The 14,705-nt window shown below is 42.7% G+C and overlaps 1 protein-coding gene across 4 annotated transcripts in view; it reads left to right on the top strand.

Annotated features, from left to right (window-relative positions):
* Trim9 (tripartite motif containing 9) overlaps window positions 1–9,971 on the top strand; it is a 109,546-nt gene extending 99,575 nt beyond the window's left edge. The window contains exons 9-13 of one of the 4 annotated variants that reach the window (XM_048362143.1): window positions 2,097–2,138; window positions 2,547–2,570; window positions 3,704–3,953; window positions 6,613–6,775; window positions 7,750–9,971. In XM_048362143.1, the coding sequence (XP_048218100.1) occupies window positions 2,097–2,138; window positions 2,547–2,570; window positions 3,704–3,953; window positions 6,613–6,775; window positions 7,750–7,812 (542 nt within the window). In that variant the 3' untranslated portion in view covers window positions 7,813–9,971. Of the gene's footprint in view, window positions 1–2,096; window positions 2,139–2,546; window positions 2,571–3,703; window positions 4,008–6,612; window positions 6,776–7,749 lie in introns of all 4 variants that reach the window. The other 3 variants (XM_048362142.1, XM_048362140.1, XM_048362141.1) reach the window with 3 other exon arrangements.
* The last annotated feature ends 4,734 nt before the right edge of the window (window positions 9,972–14,705 follow it).

The raw sequence follows: 14,705 nt of genomic DNA, 5'->3' as shown, positions 1-14,705 counted from the left end.
CTGCTAGCTGAATTAGGAATCTTTCATTCCTGATGCCGAATGCCCAAAGATCCTATAATCAAATAGTGCAGCCTCAGAAAGTTGCTCACAGCCAAGCTGGTTGTTAACAGGACTCGGGGCTAATTTTAGGGAAGCTAGACTTGTGGTAGTCCCAGTCAGCTCTGTCTAGCTTCAAAGATCTAACTTGCAGAACTATTTGATCTCTTCAGGACTATATTGTAATCATGGATACATGCAATGCACATTACCCATTTCCCAAGGTTGCTTTTGGTTTTTCTTTTGTTCTTTTGGCTCATCCCACATCCTGGAATGAAGAAGGCCACCGCATGACAGTGCAAAAAGGGATGCAGGGACTTCAAACTCTCCTGACAGTGACATTTTCCTTTGTGCTTTTCTGTTTCTTATTGTTTTTCTGTGCACTACTGGCTCTCCCACATGCTTTGTGATGGAACTCTTCACTTGTGTCTAATGTACTGAACTATTGTTACGGTCTTTGTAATGTATATTGTCTCAAGAATAAAATGAAATGTGGGCCTGGGGGGGGTATTTGATGGGTATATTAAATATCACTGCTTTAGTTGTATCATTGAAATCTTCAATGTATGATCATGTGTTAAAAGTAGTATAAACATTTCGGAACATTTGTTTCAGAAACAAAGACATGCAAAAGGTATGGTTCATGCAAAAAAATGTAAAAGCCCTATTCACATCCTACATGCAAATTTATTTCCAACGCAAGTATGAAATTCACTTTTAAAACTCCGAGTGTTGTGTACTTACTATTCTCTAGCTCAAGAATACAGATTAAAAGTAGCCATGAATTGGGAGAAAATGATTCTCTTGTTCATCCCCAAATCAAATAAGCTAGCTTTTGGTTTTGTTTTCAATTCGGTCTTCTTTTATAATAAGTCGCTCTTTTCGTTCTTTTAAAATTCTTTTAAGTCATTCAGTGCATTACTCTTCAGTTGCTTTGGAAATATAGATGTGAGCACCCTCTTAGATTGGAAACACATTGCATGATCCTTTTTCTCCTAGTGCTCATCAAAACTACCTTTTCTAGTCATTTTCCTGATATCACTGAAGATTGTCCGTAACCCTTTTAGCATTTTAAAACCAGACCACCTTGCTCTACCACAATACAGCTTCAGCAAGTGGGTTATTCAGACCTCACAGAAGAGATTGAGAGAAGTTCCACATGTGATTCCAGAAGCTCTCTGAGCCCCTCCCAGCTCTCCCCCGCCCCTCACGTGTTTGATTGATACAGCAAAACAATCTAAGAAAAAGGCACGTGTTGCTTTAAAAACATTTCTTCAATATCATTGTTAATAATTATCAGATGTATTCATATGTAGATTGGATTAATTACACACTTAGGATATGTGTCATTTTTGTTGGATTTAAATCATAGCAAAACACCCCTGGCCGCAGCCAACATTATAAAAGATAGGATAGGAAAATAAAGCAGAATTTCACAAAATCCAATGATTTCTCCATTTCAGTTTGGCAAAATTTATGTCACTTTTAAAACAGTCCACTCTCATAGTACAGAAAATTTATAGTAGACATGGTTGAACTTGCAAGATAGTAAATACTCAAGCTATAATGTTTCTAACCAAATTGAAAATGATTTATTAAAGTGTACAAATATGTACTTTCATTTGGAAGGAGCAGAGAAACAATTTTTATTCAGTAAAGAAAAGAAACATTAGCACCAGTGGCTCATGCCCACCTATTCCTGTCTACTCAAGGAGGCTGGGCTCTAAGAATCCTGGGTTTGAAGCCAACCCAGGCAGACAAATCTCAGAGAGTCTTATGTCCTCCAACAAGCCAGAACTAGAGCTACAGCTCAAGTGGTAGAGTGCAAGCCTTGAGCAAAATAAGCCAAGTGAGGACAGGAAGTCCTAATAAATTCAAACCCCAGTACCAACACACACACACACACACACACACACACACGGAACAGGAAAAGGGCTTTGCTTTTTTTCCATGAATCAGGCCTCCAGTGACTATATTTAGTTGGTGCTTTTTAAATGTATACAAACAATTTTTATCAAACTGGTTGTTGCATAGCTTTGATGTGTAGTATCTTTTTATAGGATGCAATTTTGAGACACAGTCTGCACCTTTCTCTCAATTAGGCAAGTATATTTATTGTAATTGTTATCTTTTATTTATGTGACTGCTATGTCAATATCCTTCATGAAATAAATGGTAGCAGCTTGTATTATGTAAATAAAATTGTCTGATGGTCATACTAACCCCATCATAGTTTCTCAAATTCTTGAGTGAAAAAAAATGCCTATTTTTTTAATGTTGTACCTTGAAGCTTTCCCCCCAGTTTTCTTACACACTCTTTATGAGCACTAAATCTGCATTTAGATACAAAGATACCTATAAAAAACTACAAATCAGAGAGGCTGCTTAATGAGTGTAGCATTTTCAGAGGAGCCCTTTTTGGTATTAGTCTATCAAGACGTATGTTTTCTTATCAATGTCAATTTTGCTTCCTGTTTCTCTCCCCATGCCTTTCATTGGAATGACAACAGTTGACATTAAAAAGCTGTTGGCAGGTATGGAATACCCTTATTCTGTTACAAGTAGCAAAGACTGAACTGTACATGTGAGATGGCTCTCAGGTTCAGTAAATCCACAATTTCATCTCTCCAGGATGTGTTATCTGTAGGCAGCGTCTAAAACTTCAGGGCATTCCAGGCTGGATGTGGTGGCTCGTGCCTGGCATGCTAGCTGATAGGAAGATTATGATTCAAGGCCAACTCAGGTCAGAAAGATAGTGACATTTTAACTCAACCAACGAGCATCCACCATGCATTGTGGTACGTGCTTGTAACTTCAGATACTTAGGAAACAAGAGCATAGGTAGGAAGATTGCATTCCAAGACTCGCCCCAGCAAAAGTGCCACATCTTATCTAAAACCTAAAAGAAAAAAGGGTAGGAGGGCATGGCTCAAATGGTAGAGCACTTGCCTAGAAAGTATGTGGCCCAGTACACACACACACACACACACACACACACACACACACACACACACACAGATTCAAAGGAAAAAGAACTGGACCTGCATTAAACATTTAAACTACCTCCACCTCTAGCAAAATATATCACATGTCAGTTTTAGGAATAACTTGCATTTTTAAGTTAGGAAGCAATCGACTTGTCCTATATTCAAATAATTCACAATCACACATGATAATTAGTCTACATTACTTACAGCAGGCAAGACAGTTGTGGAAATCTTCTGCTGAGGGGCTGTTTCCAGATTTCACCCAGTATGTTTTATCCCTCCTCCATCCAGGACTGTAGGTCTAGCCTCCCTGCCTCAGGGGTCACCCAGGCATCTTAGCCTAGCCCCTGTCCCTTCATGTCTCTGGTGCACTGCTCTGCCGGTCACCAGGTGGAGGGACTTGAACCTTCCACACTCCATGCCACTTCACTCCCAGATCACCTGGTCGGGAGTGCAGCCTGAGCCAGGTAACCCCTGCTGAATCGGTGTGTGTCCTCTATCCATTTCTGGTAACAGAATACCATCTCCCAGGATGTGCCATCCATTCCCTTATGGCAGCTTGGACCCCAGACATCTCCCTGCATGGCAGCATGAAAAGTGTTACTGTGCCCCATATGGCCCAGGAGTGCTGAGCTCTCTGAGGGCTTCTTAATAACCCACTTCCTTTCTGTTGTTCTCAGTGGCTTGGTTTGCTTTCGACCCTGGCTCTGCGCATTCGGATATCATCTTCTCCAATGACAACCTGACAGTGACCTGCAGCAGCTACGATGACCGGGTGGTGCTAGGGAAGACTGGCTTCTCCAAAGGCGTCCACTACTGGGAGCTAACGATAGATCGCTACGACAACCACCCTGATCCTGCCTTTGGTGTGGCTCGCATGGATGTGATGAAGGATGTGATGTTAGGAAAGGACGACAAAGCTTGGGCAATGTATGTGGACAATAACCGGAGCTGGTTCATGCACAACAACTCGCACACCAACAGGTACCCTGCAGCCCCCAAACCAAGCCTTCTTCAGGTTGGCTTCTGGTCACCAGTGAGAACCCTACCCAGTTCAAAGATCTATAACATAGACGACTGAGGAAGATGGGTAGGTGGTCAGTACTAAGCAGTAGAAGAGAGCCAATCTTGCCCGTTTGCTTTCTGCATAACCATAGAGGTGTGAGCACTTCCCTTAGCCCTTCATTGCTGTAGTTCATTCAGAGCTAGAAACTAGAATCCCCAGGGATGTCTACTTTAGGAAAATGAGTTGGGATTCTATAACCCAGACCAGGACATACCAGGAAAGTGTTTTGGGCCCAGGGACTTCATTTTTCTAAACCTGAGTTTGCAAACCCTCCGAAGTAAGATCATAATATTTTCCCATTCGGAGGTGTTCTGAAGGCCCAGTGGGACGTACAAACATTTCTCACAGTAGAGGCACTTGAAATAGAAGCCATTGTTCTTATTATAACTATCGTCAGTATTACTGTTTAAAATAGAAGCCAGTTATTCAACTAAATCTTATGGATGCCAATTTGGATCGTTTTATATTTGAAGAACTCTCTTATTGTTGTCTGAATTAGAACACTCAGATTGTTGAAGAGAGTATAATAATCTGCTTGAGATTTTCCTCTATCGCTAAAATACAATTATACTTGATCATTTACTATAATTTCCCCCTAGATCTCCCTTGTTTTTGCCAGTCATGGGGATTAAAATCAGGACCTGAGCACTGCCCCTGGCTTCTTTTTGCTCGACTAGCAGTCTACCACTTGAGCCACAGCGCCACTTTCGGAATCTAACTCAGGGCTTCATGCATGCTAGGCAAGCACTCTACCACATTCCCAGCCCTCTTCTAATGTATTTTATCTCAGATTTCCTTAGCCAAAAAGTATCTTTCATGGATACTGGTCCCACTTACTTCAAAATACTCCCTAGGGTTCATTCTTCACTGTGCCTCAGGTAATAATACAGTTATTTAGTGAGATCAAAGGGAAAGCAAGTTAAGCAGTGAGAGGATAACGGGATGCCATGACTTCTGTTTCTCCTGTCAGCACCTCACTGACCCTTTTGTAATCAGTAGATTAGATTCTTAGAGCCTCCTATTCCCTTGGATAGTTTCTGTACATCTCCATTCAGATGCATAGTGTTAACTGTCATTTGAAGTGAGCACACACTATTTCAAATTGATCTCACATCCTACTGGATATAGGTAAGCAGAAATCTTCAGTGGTTCACCTTTCAAGAAACTGTATCACTAGGTTCCTGATGCCATCTCCCATGTACTATATGCTCAACATCTTAATTTGGGGTGACAGAATGAATAAGAACATAACTATCACACTATGTAGAGAAACATGTTCTTCAAGCTGAGCACATCTGCTTGCATGCAAACTGTATGTCACTTGTGTTGTTGTTGTTAAGCCTGCGAATGAAATGCAACTTGTAAACCTGTCTTCTAATGGCTCTGTGAGCTGAGTACAGTCTATTCTGCATGCAGGAGGAAGCAAGCAATGCCTATGAATGCCTGTGTACTGCTGAGAGGGGGATGAAGTCAGTCTTGCTACATCTTGAAACAGGAAGGAAGACAAATCGATCATCCTCACCTAATGGCATTTTGTGAAGCCATCAACTGAAGCCTAAGACACACTTCTTTGTAAAATGACATTTGTATGCTTGTTTCTTAAAAACCACTAACTTGGTTATAATCTATGGTATAATTATCTCACTTTACAAGGAAGATTTTCCTTCAATGTTGTCATTTTACAGAGAGCCTCTTAGCTTCTTACTTCAAATTCAATACACCAAAAATTATTGTGTTTCGGGGATGACTTTTACCACTTAGCAGAAAGCAAAATTCCAGTTTCTCATGCATATGCTTTGGATCAACCTAAGTGCTTCTTTACTTTGACTTTCAAATGAAGTCACTTTGTATTTAATGATGCTTAATTCACATCATTGTGCAAAGTGTGTATTATAGCTATAATCAGAGCTCTAATAGCCAAAGAATATTTTCTGTCACTGCAGTTCAGTGGTAGAGACCCTAATGAAAAAATTTACCCTCTGGAGCAGCCTGTGTACTCCACCAGGGGTCTCCCCCAAGAAAGTGGAAATTAGTGGGAGTGAAGAAAAAAAAATCCTACTCATATTTTGTGTAGAAAGCATGGCTATACGTACAGTATACAAAGAGATATACAGTATGGCTGGGGCATTAAGATTTATGAGAAAAATTGTGCTTAGAGAAAAAATATTTTAAAAGATGAAGGAGCCGGGTGCCTGTGGCTCACACCTATAATCCTAGCTACTCAGGTTCAAATCCAGCCCAGGCAGGAAAGTCCATGAGATTCTATCTCCAAATAACCATCAGAAAAGCAGAAGTGGTGCTGTGACTCAAGTGGTAGAGTGCTAGCCTTGATCTGAAGAGCTCAGGGACAGCGCCCAGGCCCAGAGTTCAAGCCCCATGACTGACAAAAAAAAAAAAAAAAAGATGAAGAAGGGGCAAACATTCTGAACAGGTTGTACAAACACTGGCTTCACCAAACCAGGTAGAGGGAGAAAGTCAGAGTAATAACAAGCAAAGGTAACCCCACTCTTTTCTTTCCCACAGAACTGAGGGAGGAATCACAAAGGGGGCCACCATCGGGGTCCTTCTTGACTTAAATCGAAAGACCTTGACATTCTTCATCAACGATGAGCAGCAAGGCCCTATAGCGTTTGAGAACGTGGAGGGTATGTTTTTCCCTGCCGTCAGCCTGAACAGGAATGTGCAGGTAAGTGTGAGCCCCTGAGGGTAAATGCAGCTTCTACTCACTGCTCTTCAGAGGCTGCTCCTGGGCAGTTACAAGTCTCTCCCCTCTAGAAGCTGACAGCATCAGATGCAGCGCAAGGTGTAGAGGAGAGAAAGGGGTCAACACCACTAGCTGATAGGATGTCTCTGCAGCCTAGGCCTTCCCTGGCCTTGCACATTGTCTACTGAACAGCCCATGGGAAACTGCTCTGTTCTGTTCTATTCATGGGCTGCTCTAATTTCATCTCTAAGTAGAAATGGATGCCTTTAACCAACTGGCATGCAAACAACAGATGACTCACACAAAGCTCCCTGCCTGTCTGAAGAGAAGGAGATGTGAGATAAAAGTGTGAGTCCTCTTCAGAAAACAGAGACCCTTCCAGCTCCTTCTCTGTGCTCCTGTTCCTCTGTGCTGAGTACAGAAGAGCAAACACAGTTTGCACACAAGTCATTGTCATGCTTTATATTCTCATTCATTCATCAACAAGTACCTACAGGGTTCCTCTAATACACCGGGAAAAATAGATATATGCTTTTCCCTCCTAGAGCTTATGTTCTAGTTCAAGGAGACCAACAATGGCACAATGACATTCTTTTTCATGTAGGTCCTCCACACTATCCCAGAAGAAAGGTTTATCCGAGCCAAGGGACTAGTGGACCCGTTAATCTCTTCTCTTTTGGACTTGGCGTGGTCACCCAAGTGTAGTCAAAGGTTTCATTACCTAGAAATCAGTGCCTATGTCTTCCGTCAGAAGGAACTACAAGTTCCCTGAGAGGTAGGAGGGTCACCAGGATTTGCGAACCCACCATCTGAACGAGGCTCTTAGCACAGCTAGAATCAGTCTACTCGGATGTCTGCTAGCACAGGCATCCAGGACAAGTGGACTAGGAACGTACCCATTGAGCACTGGGTCCAGACCTATGATGTCTTACAGAACTCACAATCTTGTCCTCCAGGTCACACTTCACACCGGGCTCCCAGTCCCCGACTTCTACTCCAGCAGAGCGTCCATAGCCTAAGGATGTGCTGTGGAGGTACCGGCTGCCGGGGAGCGTGACAACCAGGAGCCCAGCCAGCCGCAGAACAGAGCCGGCCAGAGAGGGAGAGGAGGAGAAAACAGCTGGTCCTCTGTGCCCTCCACACCCACCGCTCTGCCCTTTCCCTCCTCTCTCCACATGGCCACACCCAATCCCCTTCTACCCCCTGCAATTCTAACCAACCAAGGACCTATAGGCAGCCCAACCTTTCTGTCATTACTCCCAGAACTTGCTTTTCTTGAACTTAATTGTTTTTACATAGGTGAGTTCATTTTCTTTCTTTACCAATCACGTTCCAAAAGTGGCACTACTGAGAGAAAGTTCTCTGAAAAATCTTTATTTCTTAAGCTTTTGGTCAAACAGAGATTGAAGTAGGAGGTAGGGAAGAACAAACGAGTTTAGAGCTTGCAGTTTACCTTCTAGAATCTTCTTGCCCTGACACCTCTCGGGCAACATTAGCTAGGCATGGCTAATCTTTGGGGAGATGGGCAGGTTGCATCAGGCATTGAGAAGTCTGCCACCCTCTGAAGCACAAAAGCTATCAGCTGCACATATTCACAGGCGAGTGGGATCCTCAGGATAGCCCAAGAAGCGGACGAGGCCACAGAGGCAGACCACAGGACTTCATGGCTCTATTCATTTAGGTAACACAAGTGTTTAAATTAACACTATGATGGACCAGGCAATCCTTCAGATGTCATGTTCTAGACACTGTGGAAACACACAATAAGCAGAGAGATGGGCACCACCTCTGCCTTCCTGGAGCATGTAATCTATCTAGTAGGAGAACAAAGCAACAATTACACACTTGCACATTGCTATAAGTAACAGAAAGGAAATAGACAAGAGTCCACAAGGGTCATTGCCAAGCTCTTTCAGGTTTCCTAGAATACAAGGCTAACCTCCCCCACCCCCATTCTTGCCATGGTAGCACTAGGAATGCACCAGTTCAATGCCTTTCCAACTGCACTATGATCACTACCATCCTTGCTGCTACTCAGCTCCATCACTGAGCCCTTCTTCGGCAGAAATGAGATCAGCTTTCTGACTCGTTCATGCTGCAGTCATACCAAGCCTTAACAAATGAACCGTTTCCAAACAACATCATGGGCAGAGGGCAGGGGATCCCATGTCACTAGTGGGAATCTTAAGGCACATTCTCAGGACAAAAATGCTGTCTCCACCCGAACTGTCGGTGCCTGTGACGACCAAAATCCACGCACCCTGCTGCTAGTCACAGCCTGACTGTCCAGAGAAGTTCAAATCAAGTTTGGAAAAACCTGAGTTTGAGTCATTTCTAGGACTGATGGCAGAATACTAGTGCAGAGTACTTGTAAAGATAGTGACACCCTTTTGATCCTTCAGTTTCAAGTGAAGTTTTAGAAAATGTAGGACTTGGAAAAATAAACATGAAAGTTCTCATTCATTGACTATTTTCTGTGAAATTTACCACACATGCACACAAAAGCCAGGAATAACAATAAAAGGGAAAAGGTAGGATGGGAAAGCTAACAGTGTTTTGACAAAAAAAAGTAATAAATGTAAATAGCTCATTATTTACTCCTGTGCTTCTTCTAGTTAGATGATTTCTGTCAGTGATGCTGTTTTTCTAGTTAGAACCTAATTTATTAAATGGGTGCTATCCTGTTTATGTCTATCTTCGTTTTTCATGGCTAGAGAAATTCTCAGTTGCAGGACAACACTAGTTTGATATTTGATTTCTGCTCCAATGAGACTCGATGGCTGGGCCGCTGTAGACTCATAGTTCCTCTCATTCTTTACCAAATCCATCCTGCTAATTAGATTTCTAGTGACTTGTAACACTTAGTTTACACTGAATTGCGATTATAAATGCATACCGCTACTGTACTAGAAAAAAAATGTCATTCCCTGTGTGCCAATAAAATGATTTTTATGAGAGAACAAAATTGTCTCCATAGAATTTTTTAATTTTTACCTATGGGAGAGGGTTGGAGGAAACCTGCCTTTCTTCAGCACAGCGTAACAGGTTGCTCAATACTTGAAAGCATGTTTCTGCCCATTTCCTCCAGCGTGTGGCACTATCTCTCTTTATACTTCTTGCTCAAACTTGAACTTGCTATGAAGTGGGTATGTTCTGGCACCTGCCTCCAAATCTGCTTCTAAAAAGCCACAACCTTGTCAGCTCCTGTAGCGAGTCCTTGAATGGCTAAATGATACAATTGTTTCTACATCATTACAACATTATCTATTCTCTTACATTATGTTTGGCCTTTCTCCCTCTTCCTCTCTCTTTTTGTGGCATTGGGGTTATAAATGTAGGCATTTTTATGCTAGGTAAGCAGGAGCTCCACTGCTTAAACCATGGTCCCCAGCCTCCTCTGCCCCCCACTTCTCTGCCTCCAGCCCCCATTGTTTCTGACATAGGTTCTCATCTTTTATCCCCAGACCTGCCAGGGCACAAACCTCCCATTTATATTTCCTTCTGTCTCTAGGATGGCAGACATATACCACCATGTGGAGCTTTTTTTGTTGAGTTGGAGTCTGGATAGCTTATTTTTGGCCCAGGCCAGCCTGAAACTGCAGTTCCCCTAATCTCATGTACCTCAGCATGAGCACCCTGCCGTAGGGATGCAGTATAGTTAGTAATAAATGAATAGATGATTTTATACTTGTTTAACAAAGAATTGCAAAAGGGGAAATAATAATCATTTCAAAATAGTGAAAGATTATCATTTCAAAATTGCTCAATGAAAAATAAAACTACACATATAGATAAATATAATTTTTGGTGATACTGGGGTTTGAACTCAGAGCTTCATGCTTGTGAAGCTGGTGTTCTGTCACTTGAACCAGTCTGGCATTTTGCTGGTTGTTTTAGAGATGGAGTTTCATGAACTTTTCTGCTTGGGTTGGCTTTGAACCTCATTCCTCCAGATCTCAGCCTCCTGGGTAGCTAGGATTGTAGGTGTGGGCCACCTGCATCTGGCTCTATTCTGGTTCTTGACAGTATTTCTAACCTAGTAGTTAATGAGTATATAATGAGTAAGTTTATCTGCAGCATAACTGAGGGTATTAATTGTTCCTATTGTACTGCTGCTTTGCCCACATGATCTCAACATTTTCCTAATCTGACAGAAAAGGTGTCAGATGAGACCTCTAGCCTTATCCTGTGGCAAGCTGACACTGATGTGCAGGTAGAGGGTAACTGCACTTTCTCAAGAGGTTGCTCTCATCACTAGCATTTGGCAAAAGCAGTAGGATTTACAGTAGAAATCTTTATCTAGCAGAATATCACAACCATCTTCAAGAGATCCGTCATAAACTTTTCTGCGGTACTACTGAAACTCAATGCCTCCATCCAACTCCACATCCTCAGTTTCAACTCAGCCCAAGAATTGCAATGTGGCATAGTGTTCACCTGTAATCCACTCCCTTCCTATCAGCCAGCAGTTGAGCCAGAAGTGGCCAGGCACCAGTAATCCTAGCTACTTAAAAGGCTGAGATCTGAGCATCATGGTTCAAAGCCAACCCAGGCAGGAAAGTCCCTGAGACTCTGGTGCTGTGGCTCAAGTGGTAGAAGGCTAGCCTTTATCTGAAGAGCTCAGGAACAGTGCCTAAGCCTAGAGTTCAAGCCCCATCACTAACCAAAAAAAAAAGAGGGGGCTGGGGATATAGCCTAGTGGCAAGAGTGCCTGCCTCGGATACACGAGGCCCTAGGTTCGATTCCCCAGCACCACATATACAGAAAACGGCCAGAAGCGGCGCTGTGGCTCAAGTGGCAGAGTGCTAGCCTTGAGCGGGAAGAAGCCAGGGACAGTGCTCAGGCCCTGAGTCCAAGGCCCAGGACTGGCCAAAAAAAAAAAAAAAAAACAACAAAAAAAAAAGAGCCATAAGTGGAGCAGCCTTTAGCAAAAGACTAGGGGACGATTTTTATCAGACCCTGTTCAAGACCCAGTACCAGCACAATAGTAAATGAATGAATGAATAAAGTAATAGACATGAGGCCAAAGGAATGAGACAGGACCTTTGGAACCTTCTCAGAGACCTACAGCTCCCTCCACCTCAAGGGAGCACAAAAAAATCTACTCATTTTTATCCTAAATTTGGCTTGGTTCTGTGTCTGCCTCTTGGCTAACATCGTGACTCCGAGTCCCAGACACTAAATCCAATCTGAGTACTATTTCCAGAAAAGTGGGAATCAATACTGGGTAGTTGAATATTATTTGGATTCCTTCCAACTGTTGCAAGCTTGCCAGGGCTTTGATGCAAAGTAAATGTAAAGTAAATGAATGAGTGAATGAATGAATGAATGCTGCCTACCTTTGTACCTTTCATTTCTGGAATTTGGATTTGTTTTGTTTTGATTTTTACAAAGCAAATGTTCTAGAAATGGCAGAATGTGCGGAGGCATTTGCCATTCCAGCAAAGAATAAACAGAGAGGAAATATTCTCTTCAGTATTGACTTTCTGTCTCAGGATGCCAAACACTCACTCACATGACTTAGCTCAAACCCAACATCTTCCACAACTCAGCAGAAACTTGGGGTGGCAGCCAACTGATGCCGTGCATCTTTGTGAAGCAATTCTCACAAGAAATAACGGCCTCTAAGCTACATGACTTTCGGGGGGGGGGGGGGCGACACGAGCATGGCATAAACAAAATGGTGAGTTGGGTACCAGCAGCCCATGCCTATAATCCTAGATACTCAGGAGGCTGAGATCTGAGGATCACAGTTCAAAGCCAGCCGAGGTAGGAAAGTCCACGAGACTCTTATCGCCAATAAACTACTCAGAGAAGTGGCCCTGTGGCTCAAATGGTAGAGCACTAGCCTTGAGCACAGAGATCTCAGAGACAGAGCCCAGGCCTTGAGTTCAAGCCCCAGGACTAGCAGAAAAAGAAGTAGTGTATTATTATACAGTTGGTAAGAGAAAAAACTTAGATAAGATAGATAACCTAGATAAGATAGTGGAGTTTTGCATTCGCCATTCCTGGGGCTTGAACTCAGGGCTTGGGCTCTGTCCCTGAGCCTCTTTGTACTCACAGATATCACTCTACCACTTGAGCTACAGCACCATTTTGGGCTTTTTCTGAGTACTTTATTGGAGATAAGAGTGTCACAGACTTTCTTGACCAGACTGCTTTCAAACCGCAATCCTCAACTCTCAAACTCCCGAGTAGCTAGGATTACAGGCATTAGCCACCAACACCTGACAATAGTTTGGTTTTTTTTTTTTTAATGAACAGCTTTTAAACTGGATATGATAACACCTATACCATCAGATTATTATATGGGCTAAGTTTGAAAATATATCAGATGCCCAACAGCCCCTTACAGGAATTTGTCTTGATAGAGCTCTTGTTTATACAGTACTGGAAAGCTATCGGTAGAAATTAAGCACACATTGCTTTTGCATTTGCAGTGAGGATGTAAAGGGGAAAGATGGTTTACACAAGGCTTGACCTTCAATAACTTTAAAATATCTGTTTTCTTTGAGTCTAATTCTTTACCAGTGCTTCTTTGGGCAGTAATCATGATAATCATCACTCCCAGTGCTTTAAGGTTCACTGTTAACAGACTGTTGCAAACACTTCCATGTCTTCAACCCATAAGGCTGGCATTACGAATGCCCCCCATTTTAAAAATGAAGAAACTATGTCAAGTCTGTGTATTTGCCCAAGATTATAAAGTTGGTAAGTGGCAGAGCTGGCATTTGAACCCATGAGTCAATCCTAGGGCCTTCACTCAACTCTGTTGCTTTGTTTCCTATGTAGTGAGGGAGTACTGGCCCACACAGAATCCACTGGGCTGCCTAGCGTTCTTCCTCCACACTGGAAAGCGATGTGTGTTGCACTCGTGGCTCACGCTTGCAACCTAGCTACTCAGGAGGCTGAGAGCCAGAGGATGGCAGTTCAAAGCCATCTTGCACAGAAAAGTCTTCCAAGACACTATTGCTAAAATAACCAACAAAAAGCTGAACTAGAACCATGGTGCAAGTGGAGGAGTGCCAGTTGAGCAAGAAAATGGGACAAGTATAAAACCCTGAATTCAAATACCCAGGAACAGGGGGGAAAAAAAAAACTTGGTTTAAAGAAGTTTCAGGTTTTTTTTTTTTTTTTTTTTTTTTTTTTTTTTTTTTTGGCCAGTCCTGGGCCTTGGACTCAGGGCCTGAGCACTGTCCCTGGCTTCTTCCCGCTCAAGGCTAGCACTCTGCCACTTGAGCCACAGCGCCGCTTCTGGCCGTTTTCTGTATATGTGGTGCTGGGGAATCGAACTTAGGGCCTCGTGTATCCGAGGCAGGCACTCTTGCCACTAGGCTATATCCCCAGCCCAAGTTTCAGGTTTTAACAGTATTTTACGTATATGAATTCTTTGAGGCCAGAGCCCATGTCTTCTTTAACTTTGTTCCATGCATCCACTGTTCCTATAAACTGTGCTACAGAGATGTAAACCAAGAAGCCACACTACCTATGTGCACACCTTGAATAGTTGACATAGACCAAGCATTCCAGGTTCTGTCTCTTGGCACAGAGGAGACACATAACAACAATAGAATCCTCCTGTGTCCTTCTCTTGGAGTTGTTTTTGCTTATCCTCATCTTATATAGCCATGTGTACATAGCTGTTGAGCTATTGTGATCCACTGATAGGTCTATCCTAGACCTTTTTATGTTTGTTTAGTAGTTGTTTGGTTTTAGATACATAATGTAAATTCGCTGGAAATACCATTTGAAAAGAAGTTTGCTATTTTGCAGACCTGGTCTCTACTGTTCCCCACCCCCGCCCGCCGCCAACAGTCATATATCAAGGAGACCATGCACCTTTGTTTTCTGTGTTCTAGGCTTGTCTCACTCAACATTATTTGTTCAAGCTCTGACCATTTCCCTGCGAGTA

The sequence above is a fragment of the Perognathus longimembris genome, chromosome 14 (assembly GCF_023159225.1).
Source record: "Perognathus longimembris pacificus isolate PPM17 chromosome 14, ASM2315922v1, whole genome shotgun sequence".
NCBI lineage: Eukaryota > Metazoa > Chordata > Mammalia > Rodentia > Heteromyidae > Perognathus > Perognathus longimembris.
The sequence above is the reverse complement of the archived record's forward strand: the minus strand, read 5'-3'. Positions and strand labels throughout refer to the sequence as shown.